The sequence below is a fragment of the Lepisosteus oculatus genome, chromosome 2, assembly GCF_040954835.1.
Source record: "Lepisosteus oculatus isolate fLepOcu1 chromosome 2, fLepOcu1.hap2, whole genome shotgun sequence".
In the NCBI taxonomy this organism is placed as follows: Eukaryota; Metazoa; Chordata; class Actinopteri; order Semionotiformes; family Lepisosteidae; genus Lepisosteus; species Lepisosteus oculatus.
The window spans coordinates 66,297,563-66,314,006 of record NC_090697.1 but is presented as its reverse complement, the minus strand read 5'-3'; the positions used below and the strand labels follow the sequence as shown (position 1 = coordinate 66,314,006).

Genomic DNA, 16,444 nt, shown 5'->3' with positions numbered 1-16,444 from the left:
GTAGCAGCTATCTTTATTATTAGGCAGTCTGCACCATCAGTGCAATGAAGTGCTACAGTTCCACAGCTACAGAAAGGTTACAGAGTGCAACACCAGATCGACAACAGTGAAGCTTGTTTCAGATCATGACATGGTTTGCCATAAGCCATTGGGAAAAGAAATGTATAGGATTCCTGCAATGCGGCAAATGGGGTCCCAGATAAAATACCAATTAAACAAAGCTGTTGTGGTTTCAGAATTTACAGTATTAATCAAATAAGACCGCAGAAAGATGCTTCTATAGTCAAAAATGTCAACCCACCACACAGATGGATTCGCAGGTATGTGTGTGGACAGAATAGGATCACAAGCACTGTCTGAAAAGACTGATACCTTTTTTCTTCTTGGTAATAATATGGTACATTGCTCTTTCCATATTTCATATTTCTGCATAAACGCAAGATTGTAGTAATATGACGGTGTCCTTATTATCAAATTATCTTATGTGAATTAAAAATGCTTCCTTTATTCTCCAAATCTATGCTGCATTATCGACGCGGCACTGCAACGTCCTAGAAACACTGCTGTCTATATAAAGGATGGACTGTAGCAGGAAAGCAGTTTAAATCTAGACCAAATCAGTGCTATCTGGGCGAAAAAAAATACACTGCGGGGTTACTGTGTGTAAAACAATTTGGCTTTCAATCGGGAAGTCATACGATAAACTTGATGTTAAATTTTCAAAATGGTAAACTCGCTGAGTCAGGGTACGAGCGACCGTCCGGAGCTCTGACCCAGCGAGATGGGGTGACGCAGTTGCACGCCGGAGACCCCGCCCCCTGGAAGGAGCTGATAAAAAGGGCTGATCGGCAGACACCTCGTCTGAAATCCTCGCCTGTCTCTGCCGAGCCTAGCCTACCTGCTGTGGAGGATCTGTACTAGCCCGCTGACGGCGTGTGGAGTTTGGGTCTGCCTTCTAATCTCTCTGCGGTTACCGAAGCTAATTAATCGCTCGCCGAGGAGCTCAAATCTAGGGAAATGGCCAGCTACCACAAGCCCGACGAGAAGACCCTGCAGGGGCTGAAAGACACGGCGAACAAGCTGAGGATTCATTCCATCAAGGCGACATGCGCCTCCAACTCCGGGTACTGAAACTCTTCGAGACCTAATCCCCCTACGACGGGAGAAGGGCCGTGTGTCTGCGTTCACGTAGAAATCTGCTCTGCTGCTCTTTCTGGGCTCTTGAAATGGTTATTTTCATTTTGTGCAGGGAGACAGGAGAATGAATGACAAGTGTGGGGCCTACCGGATATTTTTTTTCGAGTTCAGCCTCGAGTAGTGGGTGTGCAGTTCGTACGTGCATATAACAGAAACAGTCAAAATCCTCGTTGCTTACGCGTGTGCCGTACTTTTCTATCTTTTAAGCAAAAGGCATGGAATCAAATAAAATGTAAAATCTAAAACAAATAACGCTTCTAAATAACGGGTGGCGTTATTGCATGCACTTTGTCAGACTTGGTGCGAAACCTTTACAGTTCTGCAAGACAGAACACATTTTCAGTTTAGTGTTTTTTTTTTCCTAGGAGGGGGTCCGTGTCGTATCCTCATGCGAGGCGAGGTCGGTCGCTCCGTGCGGCTGTGAACTTGCAGGGGTCGAGTCACGTGGTGACGGGGTGCTCCGTGGCTGTGGAAAGTCGCCCTTGTACGAGCAGTCTTCACCTTTGCGCCTCATCGAGTTAAAATAGCGAAAGTCTTCGCCACGAAGCGATCCGAACTGTAGTTTTAGAATGATTTCCGTCCCCCTTTTCTTATCTGGCGACTTGGCAAATGAATGTCGGCCTGCGCCTTGCGAGTTACTGAATCCGCATTGTGACTTTATGCTCCTCCAGCGTTAACTGGTAACCATGTGTGCACCGATCCCACCGATTATTTTCGCTCTAGGGCTTTTGTAAACTGAAGATGAGGAAACGCAGGATTGAGAAATCCCAAAGTTGCAGAATTGGGCAGGTGCTTCGTTTTTCCTTCCTTCCTTCCTTGTAGCGTTTCATATTTCTCGAAAGTCCTCCTTCCCTGTAATTAGGCTTTGGCGCCAGTCAATCCTGGACAATACACGGTTTTGAGGAGGTTGATGTGAAATAAATCTATGTATATATACTGAACGATGTGTGTAAATATTTTTGGGAAGACCCCGTGAGTGCAGGTTAGAGTATATTATGAAGGCAGGGGAAGCAGGAGGTTGGTTCAGTTCTATAAAAAAAATGAACTACCTTTAATCGGCACTCTTCAGAAAGTGATAAGTTGCAAATCAAAATTGGACTCATAAAACTGCATTGCTGTATGCAGTAGAAGATACTGTGCTCTAGAAGAAGCAGTTTGAGTTGGAGGAGCCCTTGTGCAGCCTGTTATCTTATGAACTGTAGCAGAAAAATCAAATTTGGCATATTTTTGGAACTATCTTTGAGATGATTGCACTTTGCTAGTTAAAAATCAGTTTGGCCCTTGTGTTGCAATTGTCTGATCTGTTTGTGGAGCCCTGTAGCTGTCCTCTGTTGCAATCTACAGGCAGCTCGCTGGCCCCTCTCCCCTCTCCTGTTAGCTTGCAAAACCCTGACCTCCCGTGCTCTGTCACAACACGCCTTGCAAATCTGAGCCCGTTGCTGCAGGGGTGTGGGAGGTGACCGGAGCGCGTCTGATGGGGTCGGACTTGCAGCAGCTTCAGCTCTTCCAGCAGGTGACGGTGTGTGTGTGTGTGTGCGCCCCCTGGGGTCCTGAGAGGCAGGTGGAAGGTAATTTGGGGGTCCCCACTATTCTGGTTATCCGGGAGGGCTGCTGTGTCTGCAGGATTTCAGTCCAGCTGGGTTCAGAAGAACCTGAATCGGGTCATTACTGGCTTAGCTGGGCCAGTTTACCTGCTTCCCCAAGCTCTGCAGGTGCCGCTGCTTTAGAGAGACCTGGAAGCCCTCCAGGGCCAGGACTGGGGACCCCTGATGTAACAGGGTGCATGCTCAGGTCTTGCAGTTGGGTGCCTTTTTTACAGGTAGCTGGCAGAACGCGGTGCTCCTCGGGATGTTCCTGGTCTTCCCAGCTGATGTCCGTTGTCTCTTTTCCAGCCACCCCACCTCCTGCTGCAGTGCTGCCGAGATCATGTCGGTCCTGTTTTTCCACACCATGAAGTACAAGCCGTCGGACCCCCGCAACCCCAACAATGACCGCTTCATCATGTCCAAGGTGGGCTGTGGCCACATCCGCGTGCACGGGGAGGTTGGGGGAACGGGATCTTCGGCTGGAGGGGTGGATCCTGATCCTCACCCTAGCCAAAATGACTCCTCCAGCCTGGGTATCCCCCTGTCCGAAGACATGCCCTCTGGGGCAAGGGTTTGCATTCAGGGTCCTGGAGGCCCACCGGCTTGCTGCTTTTCATTCCAGTGTAACTTGCCCATAGCTCTATCAACTTTTAACTCACAGCTGGCAGCCCACTGGAGCTCAGCCTGGCAAGTATCAGGAAGGGAGACCTCCTGGGAAAGTTAAGGTTGCTGCTGGAAGAGGTGTTAGTGGGACCAGAAGGGGGAGCTCACCCTGTGGTCTATGTGGGCCCTAATTCCCCTGTATAGTGACAGGAACACTATACCGTAAAAAGGCGCTACCCTTTAGTTGAGACATAAAACTGAGGTCTTCACTCTGTGGTCATTAAAAATCCCATGATGTTGGTTAGAAAGAGTAGGGGTGTTACCTCAGGGTCCTAGCCAAATTTTCCTCTGGCCTTGACCAGTCATGTTCTTCTTTTCTCCTCCCCACTGATAGCTCTCACCACACACGGCTAATTAATTGCTCGACGGCAGCATTTGCAAGTTATATTTTCTACTCCCAAGTGAAGAATTTTGCCATTCGTAAAATGCAGTAGTTAAAAGGGAGCCTACACCGTATTTAAGAGCGTTAAAAAAGTTCCACAGCTGAGCTCTTACTTGACTCGGTGGTGTTTCTCTGAACTAAGAGCTCAGCTGGACCAGGCCAGCAGGTGTGCGGGGCCCCAGCTCCTGTCCTGGAGGACCTAACTAGTGTATTAAATGAGTTTTGGGCAGAAATGCACAGTAGCATTCTCCATGTCTTATTTTACAACATTTCTCTTTTTCGTGTGTACATGATCTGTTGTAGCGCCAAGCAGTTGTCCACTTGTAACAGGAAGTGTGGCACATCACCTGCTGGGTTAAAGGAGGAAGGTGGCAGTTGCTTTCTCATGAGTTCTGTGTCAGAAGTGTTACATAATATCTATTTTTCACACTGCAGGTGAAACGCTATCCCAGGAATGTTAGGATCACGTCACTTTCAATAGTCACATATCCGATTTAAGGTGGTGGGGGCGCCAGAGCCTATCCCAGAAAGCAATAGGAGCATGGCAGGCCAGAGACGGACAGGGCCAGTTAACCTACCAGCATGTCTTTGGACTGTGGGAGGAAACAGAAGCACCTGGTAGAATTCCATGAGAACACATGGGGAAATCCACACAGATGGCATCCCCGGTGTGAAATTGAACCCAAGGTTCCAGCAAAGCAAACCACTGCGCCACAGTGCTGTCTTTAATCAGAACACGTGCTCTTATAATTCAATTTGTAGCTTTAAATTCATTTAAAAAAATTAATAACCTTGGTGTGACCAGTGGGTATAGTGGGGGATTATTCATTGCTGGGGGAGGTAACAAATACAGTGTAGTGCTTTGTGTCTGCATCTATGTTCTTAACCTCGAAGGCTCGTAAAGGTCACAAACAAGACGATGCTGTATTGATCGGATTAGTGCCTCTTGTCAGCTGACCTTTGCCCCTCGCCCCCTGTGCAGGGTCATGCTGCTCCTATCCTGTACGCCGCCTGGGCCGAGGCTGGATACGTCAAGGAGGCGGATCTGCTGAACCTGCGCAAGTTCGACTGCGACCTGGAGGGACACCCGACTCCTGTGAGTGACGCCCGCCTCCCCGTTGGTGCTGAGCGCTGGTAAAGCCAGAGACCCCTGGGAATGAGGGGGGCAGTCCTGGTCCTGGGGGGCAGGTGACTCTTAAGATCTTCCTCGCCTACATCACCGCACTGTGGGCTTCATGGGACCTGATTCCCCAAGCTTTTCAGGTGTTGGGGAGTTGAGATGAAGAGAGACCTGCAGACCCGGGCCCTCTAGCACTCCTATCCCGTCAGGCCAGTAACAATAACTCCTGGAGCCACCCTGCTGGATTACGTACTCTCATTATTCCAAGTCGCAGAGTTATTGCAGCTAGAAAAGTATAAAAGAACAGTTTAACTATGACCTTCTGAGGCCCTTCAATATGAAAATGACAATATTCTTTGCACCTTGGAATACTACCGGCAGGAGCGATTCCTGTTTCTAGTGGGGGAAAGTGAGCGGGGTGCTATGGGATTTGGAGATAGATTTGCTGCTGTGGTACCTCCCCTGCCGATGGGCCCACCACAGACTGGACATGGAGAAGAACCTGGGAGGACTGGCGGGACACTTGACACTTCCCTCCCAGTCTTGTCCGCTGGCCGACTGGATTGCAGGTGGAACGGGCGCTGGTGTCAAAATCCAAACCAGCCTCGTGCTGCAGTTGCTGCAGTGATCTCTTGCGGGGTTAACGAAGGCACGTAGTAGATGCATCCGTTGAAGCTGCTCTGCGTGTGTATAATCGAAGTTCCCTTCGCCTGTCTCTCTGCAGAAACTGGCCTTTGTTGACGTCGCCACGGGGTCGCTGGGGCAGGGTCTGGGCGCGGCCTGCGGGATGGCCTACACGGGCAAACACTTCGACAAGGCCAGGTACGGCCCCGCCGCTCGCTCCTGCGTGGTTGAGGGCGTCCAGTGCCGTCTTCTCTGGTCAAGCCTGGGTGCCCCGGCGTCCAACCCGTTGCTTTCGAAAGGAAGGTTGGGAAGGAATGGGGCAGCACCAGTAAGACTGTGGGGCTCCTGCGTGGCTCAACTAGTAAAAATGCTGGTCTTGGCACAGGTTGAGCTTTACGACCTGGGGTTCGAGCTTGGGTCGTGTTACTAATCCACTATAAGCAGTAGACGGGGGTCTAAGCGCTGCTGAGGGTTGGGTGGGGGTTATATTACAAGAGTTCTCTCCGCTCTTAGCGACACAGCGCCCCGCTGTGACCTGCCTGCTTGCAGGCTTGCCGAGCTGTCGTCAAGGGAGGTGTCTCCCCTGCAGTCAGCAGTGGTCCTCTGCTTGGGGCGACCCTGCCTACTCCTCCTGCAGGGTTTGTAGCTGTGAGCCGAGGTGTGAGAAAAACATAAAGGCCCTCTTGGGTGTAGAAGACAAAAAGCGGTCAATGGCCGACTTTTGAATATACAGCTAACAATTGTTCATCCTGCAGATGGGGAGCTGTTGTGTAGAGAGTAGGCCGTGTAAGACCAAGCAGTGTTAGACAAGCTTTCAGTCAGGGCTTCAGTAAAGGGCTTTGTGTTGCATTGTGGGTAGCTCTGGCGCTGCTGTTCCTGTGTTGAACTGCTTTTCTTGGAAGAGAAGAGGGGGGATGGGGATAGTGGTCAGAGAGAAGTCTGGAAGGATGGGAAGACCTTAGTGTCAGATCCAGTAGGAAAGTTTGGGATTGGGAATGCTGTAGTTGGAGCATTGGGACTCCACGGGAGCGGGATAGCGGCTTCTGGCCGCTCTCTTTCCTCTCAGCTCAATGCAGGTGGGCCTCCTCTTGCTTGCCAACACGGTTTTTCTTCTGCTCAGTTACCGCGTGTACTGCCTGCTGGGCGACGGAGAGTCGTCGGAAGGGTCTGTGTGGGAGGCCATGGCCTTCGCCTCCTTCTACAACCTGGACAACCTGGTGGCCATTTTCGACGTCAACCGGCTGGGCCAGAGCGAGCCCGCCCCCCTGCAGCACGACACCGAGGTGTACCGCAAGCGCTGTGAAGCCTTCGGGTGAGCGGGGGCCGGGGGACCCCAACTCTGGCGAGGGGGGGGGGCTGGATGCCCAATGACATGACACGTTGTGTATGCACCTTAATCTGTTTTTGTGTTCAGAATGGTGATTGATCCAACCCAACCCAAAAAAGGGCTCCTGTTTCAATACTGGAGTCTTTCAGGGGATTTCACAGGGAGAGTTGTGCTTGTGTGTTTTCAGGGGGTAAATTAAGAGATTTTATCAAAGGCCAAGATCCTTGGCACACAAATGTTTGGTTAATAAGGGTTGGAAAAAGGAGTTACATAGTGGTGGAAATACAAATTATTCAGTGAGTGTTCTTGATTTAGTTCTTTATCAAGATACCTCCTGCTTATCTGAGCAGTTTTCCTTGCCAGGTGTAATGTACCCTGTTGCCTGTGTTCATAAGGCCATCTGCAGTCTGTAGCAGGGCTTCCTAGTCATGATGTCCAGATTCTCATTCCTCCTGAATGTTAGAAGCAGGAGACACTAAAGATACGGTGAACCACTTGTTTGCAGGTCCCTTCAATTGGGTGAATATTTATAAGGGAAGTTTAAAAGCCTCCTGCAATTTTAGAAGTGAGTTTGTCCATTTGGCTTGGTCAGTTCTTGGTGAAATCTGGGGTTCCATTTAAGAACTCGTTTCCCGAGCAAGATGTGGGTGTCTTGCAGCTGGAACACCTACGTGGTGGATGGGCACGATGTGGAAGAGCTGTGCAAGGCGCTGTGGCAGGCCAAGCAGGTCAAGGAAAAGCCCACCGCCATCGTGGCCAAGACCTTCAAGGGCAAAGGGCTCAAAGGTCAGGTGCTTTTGGATCATGTACTACGTATCCGGTCTGGCTTGTGATGAATCGTTCACTGTAAAGGTACTCGCTCAAGAGCAGGTTAAACTCTGTGACCGTGGCTTTGAGTGGAGGCTCTTCTGTTACTGGCTGTGCCAGAGATAACTCAAAAGGGGGCACACAACTGGACGTATAATGATGGGGTAGGGTGGGATTAGTCGATGTGCTCAGCGACCTTGACCCCTGTGACCAATCAACTTTGATCCTCCAGAATGGGGCTGTACTGCCTGTGTTTTTTTTTTTGAAAGAATTGGCTCAGGGCTCAGTCTACCTATACTTCCTCATTCTCCCCCGTGTGCGGTCGTGGTGTTGGTAGCTGCAAGCAGAGGATGTGGGGGGAAAAAAGTATAACAAAAATAAAATAGATGTTTATAGCAGGGGATCATTTTGAAATGTCCATTTTCCCTTGCTTCTGTTCCTCTTAAGTTACTTAAGAGCGCATCTTCAGCAATTTGCTAACTGGCATTCCCTGTTTCTGGCCGTGCTCCCAGGTATTGAGAACGCAGAGAACTGGCACGGCAAGCCCATTCCCAAGGACCGCGTGGAGGCACTGCTGGCAGACCTGCAGAGCCTGATCCAGACCAACAAGCCGCTGTCCCCCGAGCAGCCAGCAGAGGACGCTCCTCCAGTGGACATCTCCAATATCGTCATGCCTTCCCCTCCTGCCTTCAAGATTGGCGACAAGGTGGGCACAGTCATGAAACCTAGTTGGTTAGGGACTAACGAGACTGGGCTTAACCTACCTGGCCTGGTGGGTAGTTTAGGGCTCATTGATCTGAGGATCTCATCCAGCTGTTTTGTGTGGGGGAGGGAGAAACAGGGTTTCAGCTTTAACAACATTGCCAGGTAGCTTGTTCCACACTCGGTGGGATTGCTTTGTTACATGGAAATGCACCATTCATAGATGTGCAGAAAAAAAGGTGAAGGAGGTTAAGAAAAAGCAGCACAGCTGGATTCTGTTGAACAGCTTTGAGTTATGCTTGTCTGGCCTAAGATCAGTTGCAGCGCAGGGCCTGCTAGCTTGGCCTTGTATGTACATGGCCTGGTGCAGACTGCTCATGGCGATGGATATTCATGCCATGAAGGCCCTCTGAGAACCACCTGCCAAGGAGGAATGGGGTATTCTAACAAGGCACAGCTGTGCAGAGAGTCTGTGCAAGGAAACGTGGGGAAAATGGCCGACTGAGGCTTGTGCTCGGTGTCTGTCTTCCCAGATGGCCACCCGCCGCGCATACGGGCTGGCCCTGGCCAAGTTAGGGGAGGCCAGCGGGCGAGTGGTGGCGCTGGACGGCGACACCAAGAACTCCACCTTCTCGGACATCTTCAAGAAGGCCCACCCCGACCGCTACATCGAGTGCTTCATCGCCGAGCAGAACATGGTGGGTGACATTGGCCTGCTGTCGGACAGCGAGGGCCATCATCCAGTGAGCTTGAGGGCTGAAGAAACTAACCTGTGTTTGGGGGAGAAGACTAGCTTTTTAAAAATGCACAGTCTGGCCTACAATTAATCCCGTTTACCAGTGTTAATTGAAAGTAGTTTTGTCACACTAGTGACTGTGTTGTTGAAGCTGGCACGTAGTGATTTGGTTGTCTAGCACATAAACGTCTAGATCTGTGCATGCAGTAAGAACAATTTCAGGATAAGATGAGGTGCTCTATTCTGCCATGCCTTTTCCTCACATTGGGGCTCGCCATTTGCTTGAATTCTGCTCCTATTTCCCTTCCTGTTAAACCGTCTTCTCGTCTCCCAGGTGAGCGTGGCGATTGGCTGTGCCACCCGCGATCGCACCGTCTCCTTCGCCAGCACTTTCGCCGCCTTCTTCTCCCGCGCCTATGACCACATCCGCATGGCAGCCATCTCCCAGTCCAACGTCAACCTCGCCGGCTCCCACTGCGGCGTGTCCATCGGTATGGGGAATGCCTCCCCCTGGTGGAGAGGAGGTCGCACTGCAGCTTTCCAATTCGGAGTTTCCAGGGCAATTTGTTTTTGACGATTGTTTCCCGTGTTGGGCCCAGGTGAGGACGGGCCCTCTCAGATGGCGCTGGAGGACTTGGCGATGTTCCGTGCCATCCCCACCTGCACGGTCTTCTACCCCAGCGACGCCGTCTCCACGGAGAAGGCAGTGGAGCTTGCTGCCAACACAAAGGTACTCAGACCGGAAACCACTCAAGCTTGCTGCTGGCGCTGAACTGTGATTGTCATTCACGTCCTTAACAATTTATTCCCTGTAATGGGAACCTGACTACTGGCTGGCCCAGGTGTCGATTCCTCCACCCTTCTCATTTATTATATAAGACACAACAGGGGGGCACAGTGTGGCAGCAGTTACATCTTGATATCTGAAGCAGGTCTCTGGGAAATCGGTACATACAGAAAACATTTCTGTAGTCGGTTAGATTAAACTTCTAAAGTGAAAAAATCCACAGCTCCTCTTTGAACAGTCTTCTGTTTGTCTCTTAAGGTACATAACTGGGCAGCTAAGCCACTTGAATACATAGGATAAATACAAGTCTTATTTTAAAACTGTCAAAATGTCTTGTAGGCCAGTTGGTCTGAGGCTCCTTGCTCCTTCTTTCAGCACATAATGGAGCCTGTTGCTTCCTGGTTTTGAATTGTGACCCGACCAGTCGTCTTGCTCCAACTGGTCAGGTGACTGAGCACAGGTCAATCCCCACTGCTTTCTGGGGAATGTGGCTCAGAAGAGATCTACCATCTTACTGTAGTGAGACCCTGAGCAAACCTAATTAAAAGGTCCTTCAAGACTCCAAATGCAAAGGTTAAAATCACACCTTGGGCTCACCAGTTCAGAAGCTGAACTTGAAGACTTTAACTGATCTGATTGGAGAACTGTTTTAGAATCCAAAGTGTTGCCGTCTCCTTTTTAAGCACTTCTTCCTTTTAAAACATTAAAAGTAAAATGCTTCCTCTGTTTTTGCTCAGGACATGGGGAAAAAAAATCCATGTTATAAATTGTTTTCCTGCACTACAAGTAGTGTTGGTGTTCTTTTGAAAAACAAGTTCTGAAACTGATCTCCCTCTGACAATTGTTTTAATGACCAGATGCTCACTCTTTGAGGCCAGATCCCTTGTTGGCCCTGTTCTGGTTCAGTATCCCACTAGTGACTGTGGTGGCCTGGGAGTGAGCTTTTGACCCCTGACTGACCTTGCCTTCTCCTGTTCCCAGGGAATCTGCTTCATTCGAACCAGCCGCCCAGACACTGCGGTGATCTATTCCCCAGGGGAGAAGTTTGAAGTGGGACACGCCAAGGTGAGAAACCGGGGCCGTGGGGAGGACTGTGGTGCAGGGTTCTGGGTTTCTGTAGGTGTAATGGCACGTCTCTAACTGGAGGTACCAATAAACAAAGATTGGTGGGGGATCGGTAAGGAGGTTTTGCTTTTTATGGCACGGTAACAAATGGGTTTAATCTTTGAACAGTACACTGGTTTCCAGTTTGCCCAGCTGCTCTTACAAGGTTTGCTTCAGATTGCCAAAATACTGTAAATGTTATAAATGCAGTGCCAGCTCCTTGACTTAGCACCAGAAAGGACTTTGGGCTGAACGGATTAATAGAAATGAACAGAAATATGGTTTCAGGGAATCCGGGACTTAAATGCACAATCCTTTGTTTGAGCCCTGAATCTGCTCTGCGCCTCCTATAAAACTTCAGCAGTAAACTTCACCCCACCTGTGGTCAGACAGTGCTTCAGTCTGTGCCCTGCGGTGGACCCAGCCCTGACATGAGTGCGTTTTGACAGGTCGTGCGGAAGAGCGACAGCGACAAAGTCACTGTCATCGGGGCTGGAGTGACACTGCACGAGGCTCTGGCTGCTGCAGATGAGCTCGCCAAGGAAGGTAAGAGGGCCACCTGCTGGCGGGCTGTGGTGTGACCTCTGCACAGTGGTGCCGGGATCCAAATAGTTCCTGTAGTATTGTGAGGGCTATGCAGAGGCGCTCCTAGAAATGCAGTAGCTGTAGAACACAAAGACATAACTGCCCATCAAAAAGATGACTTTTACTAGTTCAGTACTCGAGCTTCTACTTCAAGAGCATTGTGAGGAAAGGTGCTTTTGAAATAAACATGTATATGATAAGTCGTACCCATATCCCATTGTGTAATTTTGTCTGTATATGTAGCTATAATCAAAGAATTGGGATTCAAGCCAGTGCATTTAATTTATATGGAGTGCACATTATGCTTGTGTTCAAAATCACATCCTTTCAGTTTGTCCGAATGCCCATATAAAACATTAATAACTGTCCCATGGCTTTGGGTTGGGTGTGCAGTCAGGTGTGTGATGAACACACTGACCAGGGCTGATCGGCCCCCACCCCGCTGTTCTGCCCCTGCGGTCACCCCTGGGGTGATTGAGATCATGACGTGCATGGTGGGCCTATTGACCTTCTCTCTTGCCCGGCCTTAGGTGTCCACATCCGTGTGATCGACCCCTTCACCATCAAGCCCCTGGACGCCGAGACCATCGTCTCCAGCGCCCGCGCGACGGGGGGCAGGATCATCACCGTGGAGGACCACTATCGTGAGGGTAGGGGCGCGGAGGAAGGAACTGGGCTGGGTTAAGGACAGAAAGCCCTCTTGTGTGGTTTTGACCCTGGTCTCAGACTCCTAGCATCGATGCCAGTCTCCAGTTTCCACTCAGAGTGCCCTGGGCTGTGGCGATGCGTATGCAGGCCCTGTGGGATGCAGAAAGCTCGCTTCCCATCTGCAGTGGTCTGTGGTGTTGGGCACAAATGTGCATTTTCACCTTCCAAGACTCTGTACAAACGTGTCGGATCTGTGGCAGTAGGCCAAACTCCTGAGTTCAAGGAAATAATTTTTTTTCTAAACCAAGGATTGAGGCTGGTGCTTGGGTTTAGGAAAAGCTTACTGTTCCGCTAAGATGTATTTGTGTGGGGAAACTTTAAGCAGTCGAGTACTCAAAAATAAAGAAAAGGTGTTCTAAACCTATCCTCTGAGAGGTATTAAGTACATGAAGTCAAGTAGTGTAAAAGGAAAGGTGCCCACATATTAATAGCGAGCTGCCTCCTAAGGCACACTGTATTCATTGTGTGTGAGCTGCTGCTGTACCTTGTTTTTTTGAGACTTGTCTCCCCCTTGTGGCTGGCTGTGGGTCTGCGATTGATTGTGCCTGGGCGCTGGCCCGGAGCCCCCCAGTCCGCTCCTGACGCGTGTGCTGTGTCCCTGCAGGTGGCCTGGGCGAGGCGGTGTGCGCCGCGGTGGCCGAGGAGCCGGGCGTCGTGGTGCAGCGGCTGGCGGTGACGGGGGTGCCCCGGAGCGGCAAGCCCACCGAGCTGCTGGACTACCACGGCATCAGCGCCAAGTGCATCGTCGCTGCCGTCAGATCCACCTTCGCCAACTGAGGGCACGCGGGGTCCCCCTTTCCACGCGTGGGTCCGGGGCAGCTCCCCTCCACCTCTCTATTCCTTAGCGTCCCCACAAACATAGCCTGGTCCCTCCTGAGTGAAGTGGCTCTCTTCCTCGTGCTTTCGGAGCACTCGGCGCTTGGCCAGTGTATGTGCGTAGCGTCCCCCCACCCTTGAGTTAGAATCCGCTTGCAGGGGAGGCCTAGATCTCTGCAGCAGGATCCGCCACTGTCTTCGCCTTTCAAATCCTCTTTCTGACTCTCACCAGGTAGTTTTCCTAGATGAACCCGGGGAACAGCAGTGCACTACCAGAGAAGCATCACACTGAGTTCATGGGTTGGGCTGCACAGTTCCTTCCTGCAAATGAAGGGGAAGAAACCTACACACACACACACACTGCCGTCTTTATTGAAAACGTCAGTTTGACTTTTTCAGCAGCAGTGTACAGTACATGGTTTCCGGTCTTGCCCCCTGCTTAGTTAGTCCAGTGGTGGCTTTGCAGGGCAGCTGAAGCTGCACATTCCTTCCAGTGCGACAGCGTACAATGGGTTTTCCCCTGTGATCTTTAGGGGAATGATAGCTGAAAGTAAAGCAGAAGAAATCTCTGCTGGACCCTGAACTATCTCTATATACCCTGTGGCAACATAGCCATGACCCAGGGCTCCTGTCACTGGTCACCCACCTCTTCTACAGTTAACTTTCATTCCACTTCTCCCTGTTCCATAACTCTCAAGAAAGAGCCCTTCCTTTCCTCCACGTCACTGCTGTGTTACGGTTCAGCTGAATAAAAGTGTAACATTCCGTTTATTCTTGCTTTTAAAATGCCAGTTCTTGATAAAGGACTCATTCCATGACATTTCTAGTTGTCTTAAAAGGCCTCTCCGCCAGTGTTCCAAACTCCCTGTTGCCTCTGTCAGAAACCAGCGCTGTGTTAAAAAGGGGGACAGTGTGTTTTCTTTAGCGGTCTCTAACACCTAACCGTTGTTCTCAAGGAGGCCTAAATATTTAATAATTCTGTTTCTTTGGCAAAAACTTTCTGCACTAAAGTCCTAGGATAATTTGTTTTTCTCAGAAGTATTTTGGTAAAGGCAGGTTTGCTGTACTTCCAAAAAAAAGCAGTGTCCTGCAAAGTTTGTGTTACCTGCAGCCTGTTCTGTCTTGTATATTTTATCCAGCCTCTGGTAGTTGTTTACACTCTAGGCTTTAAAGAAACTCATTGTCTTGTCTAAAATGCTTCATTGAAGCGCTGTGCGACTGTGTGGCAAAGATTTCAAAACCGCAGTTACACGAGGGTAGTTCATGGAAATAAGTACGTTAAAATCTGTATTTTTACCTGCAGGGTTCTGAATGTTTTTTTTTAAGCTGCTGTTCCATAGAGTCTTAATCTGTATTTAGCTAAAACTGGTGGTTGAATTCTTTGGTCTTCCTTCCCTTTACTCCTATGAACGCTGCTGTGAGTGCTGCTTTCTCGATCAGGGCAGACTGTGTGGAGTTTGCATGTTCTCCCTGAGTTCACGGGGGACTCCTCTGTGAGTGCTGTTGCTTCAGGCAGGGCAGAGCATGTGTGCTGCTGGTCTGTGAGTGTTGGGGGGGGGTGGGAGTTTTTGTTACTGGTCAAAGTCATCTTGAGCTAACGAGCATCGCTTGTGCTACACTGATGTGGTTTATAGTGAATAAAGAGTTTGAGTCAAGTTTCCCTTGAGGTCTTGTTTTTACTCCTTTAATTCCTGGACAGTCTGAAGTCCTTCTCTTCCCTCTCAGGCTGTGTTTGAAAGATGTTTTCTATTCAATACTGTGTGAGTGAGAGGTTCTGAATTAGTGCCAATCCCATCTGGCCTCATTGCTGAGTGGGGTTTGCATTGGCTGCTGGTTATAATGATCCTTACGCATGCAGAGTTAGTACGGCTGCCTCGCAGTTCTGGGGCCCTGGCCTCAATCCCAGACCCCAGGGTACTGTCTGTGTGGAGTTTGCATGTTCTCCCAGGGTTGAGTGGGTTTCCTCCAGGTGCTGCAATTTTCTCCCCCAGTCCACAGACAGAGCGGTAGGTTAAATGGCTTCTGGAAAAATTGGTCCCAAGTGTGGGTGCCCTGTGATGGACTGGTGTACCACACCTTGCATCCGTTTGTTGGAATAGGATTTGACACCCCCGCGGCCCTGTAGTGCAGGGGTTCGTGAACCTCTGGGGGTTCAAGAGGGGGTTTGCAAGAGTGATGGAAACGTCAAGGTCAAATTAAATAGTCCTATTAAATAACAATGGAATAAGAAAAATAACAGTAATATTAGTATTTTACAAAGTGAAAGAAACATGTTAAGGGGGTTGCTTTTGTCCGTTTATTAAAACGTTTGATTTAGTTAAAATGTCAAGGGGGTACTTGAGGCAAATAATTTAGGTTGAAAGGGTTCAGCTGATAAAAAAGGTTGGGAACCCTTGCTATAGTGGATAAAGCTGTTAAAAAATGCAGGTATCATTATTAATCAACTAATTAGTAACTCTTTAATAGTATTAACCTCTTTATCCAAGGGATGGTGGGATTATGGAACAAGCTAACCGGTCTTGTGGTTGATGCCAATATAATGGCTTCTTTTGAGAAGCAGCTGGATGAGATCCTTGGATCAAATAAGCTACTAACTCCCGGACGGCCTCTTCTTTGTGACCTGCCTTGTGGTCTTAGGAGGTCCTCACGATACGGGGCAGGTAAGTCTAAAAATTGTGAAAGCAATTGTTTGTTTTTTACATAGGCTAGCACAGGCAGGCAAACCTAGCAATTGGAAAAACAAGTGTTCCTCCTGGCCTACGGAGGACTAGTTTGAAATCTTCAGAGTTTAGGGGATTTAAGGGTGCAGAGTAAAAGTTCACAGCCGAGCAGCCTGCAGTTCCCCCGGAGCCCCACCAGTGGGCTTGTCCTACACACCCCTACTCTGACCCCTGCTGTGCAGCATCGGCGTAAACCTACACATTTGTGTGACTAAAGACTTTGTCATTTCAGTTTCTTCCCTCTTCGTAATTCTAATAATGCATAGCTTTTTTGGGATCGGTCATGGGAGGTATGTAGGGGTGGAGCCCTTTGGTCCAGTTTTATAAATGAATACCCTGACAGGTAAGAGGTTTTAATAAAATGCAGTAAATGACTTCCTGTTGTGCCTGACTTTCTGGTGCTTTGGGGTTTTGGTTTTTATTCTTTATGATAAGGCTATTTGAGAGAAGCATCAGCTCATCCAGCCAGACCTCGCCATGGTTTCTCGGTATGGGGCAGTCAGAGAGCATGTGACTCCCTACCTCAACTGCAATACCAGCCCACCCCCTGGCCCCGGCGATACTGGTCCATGCTTATACA

At 49.6% G+C, this 16,444-nt stretch overlaps 1 protein-coding gene across 1 annotated transcript; it reads left to right on the top strand.

The window, feature by feature from the left end:
* Positions 1-837: 837 nt before the first annotated feature.
* On the top strand, positions 838-14,799 carry tktb (transketolase b). The gene is made up of 14 exons (XM_006625581.3): positions 838-1,124; positions 3,090-3,207; positions 4,811-4,924; positions 5,673-5,770; positions 6,693-6,884; positions 7,558-7,685; positions 8,219-8,412; positions 8,942-9,106; positions 9,479-9,635; positions 9,744-9,874; positions 10,913-10,996; positions 11,485-11,581; positions 12,151-12,270; positions 12,933-14,799. The coding sequence occupies exons 1-14, from the start codon at positions 1,018-1,020 to the stop codon at positions 13,103-13,105; spliced, it is 1,878 nt and encodes a 625-aa protein (XP_006625644.1). The 5' UTR covers positions 838-1,017; the 3' UTR covers positions 13,106-14,799.
* Positions 14,800-16,444: the final 1,645 nt, after the last annotated feature.

Bases quoted from the DNA above. Each gene is read 5' to 3' on its own strand.
- tktb (XM_006625581.3), top strand. From the start codon at position 1,018: ATGGCCAGCTACCACAAGCCCGACGAGAAGACCCTGCAGGGGCTGAAA. The intron at 9,107-9,478 runs GTGGGTGACATT...CTCGTCTCCCAG, and splicing joins TCATCGCCGAGCAGAACATG to GTGAGCGTGGCGATTGGCTG. The intron at 10,997-11,484 runs GTGAGAAACCGG...GCGTTTTGACAG, and splicing joins TTGAAGTGGGACACGCCAAG to GTCGTGCGGAAGAGCGACAG.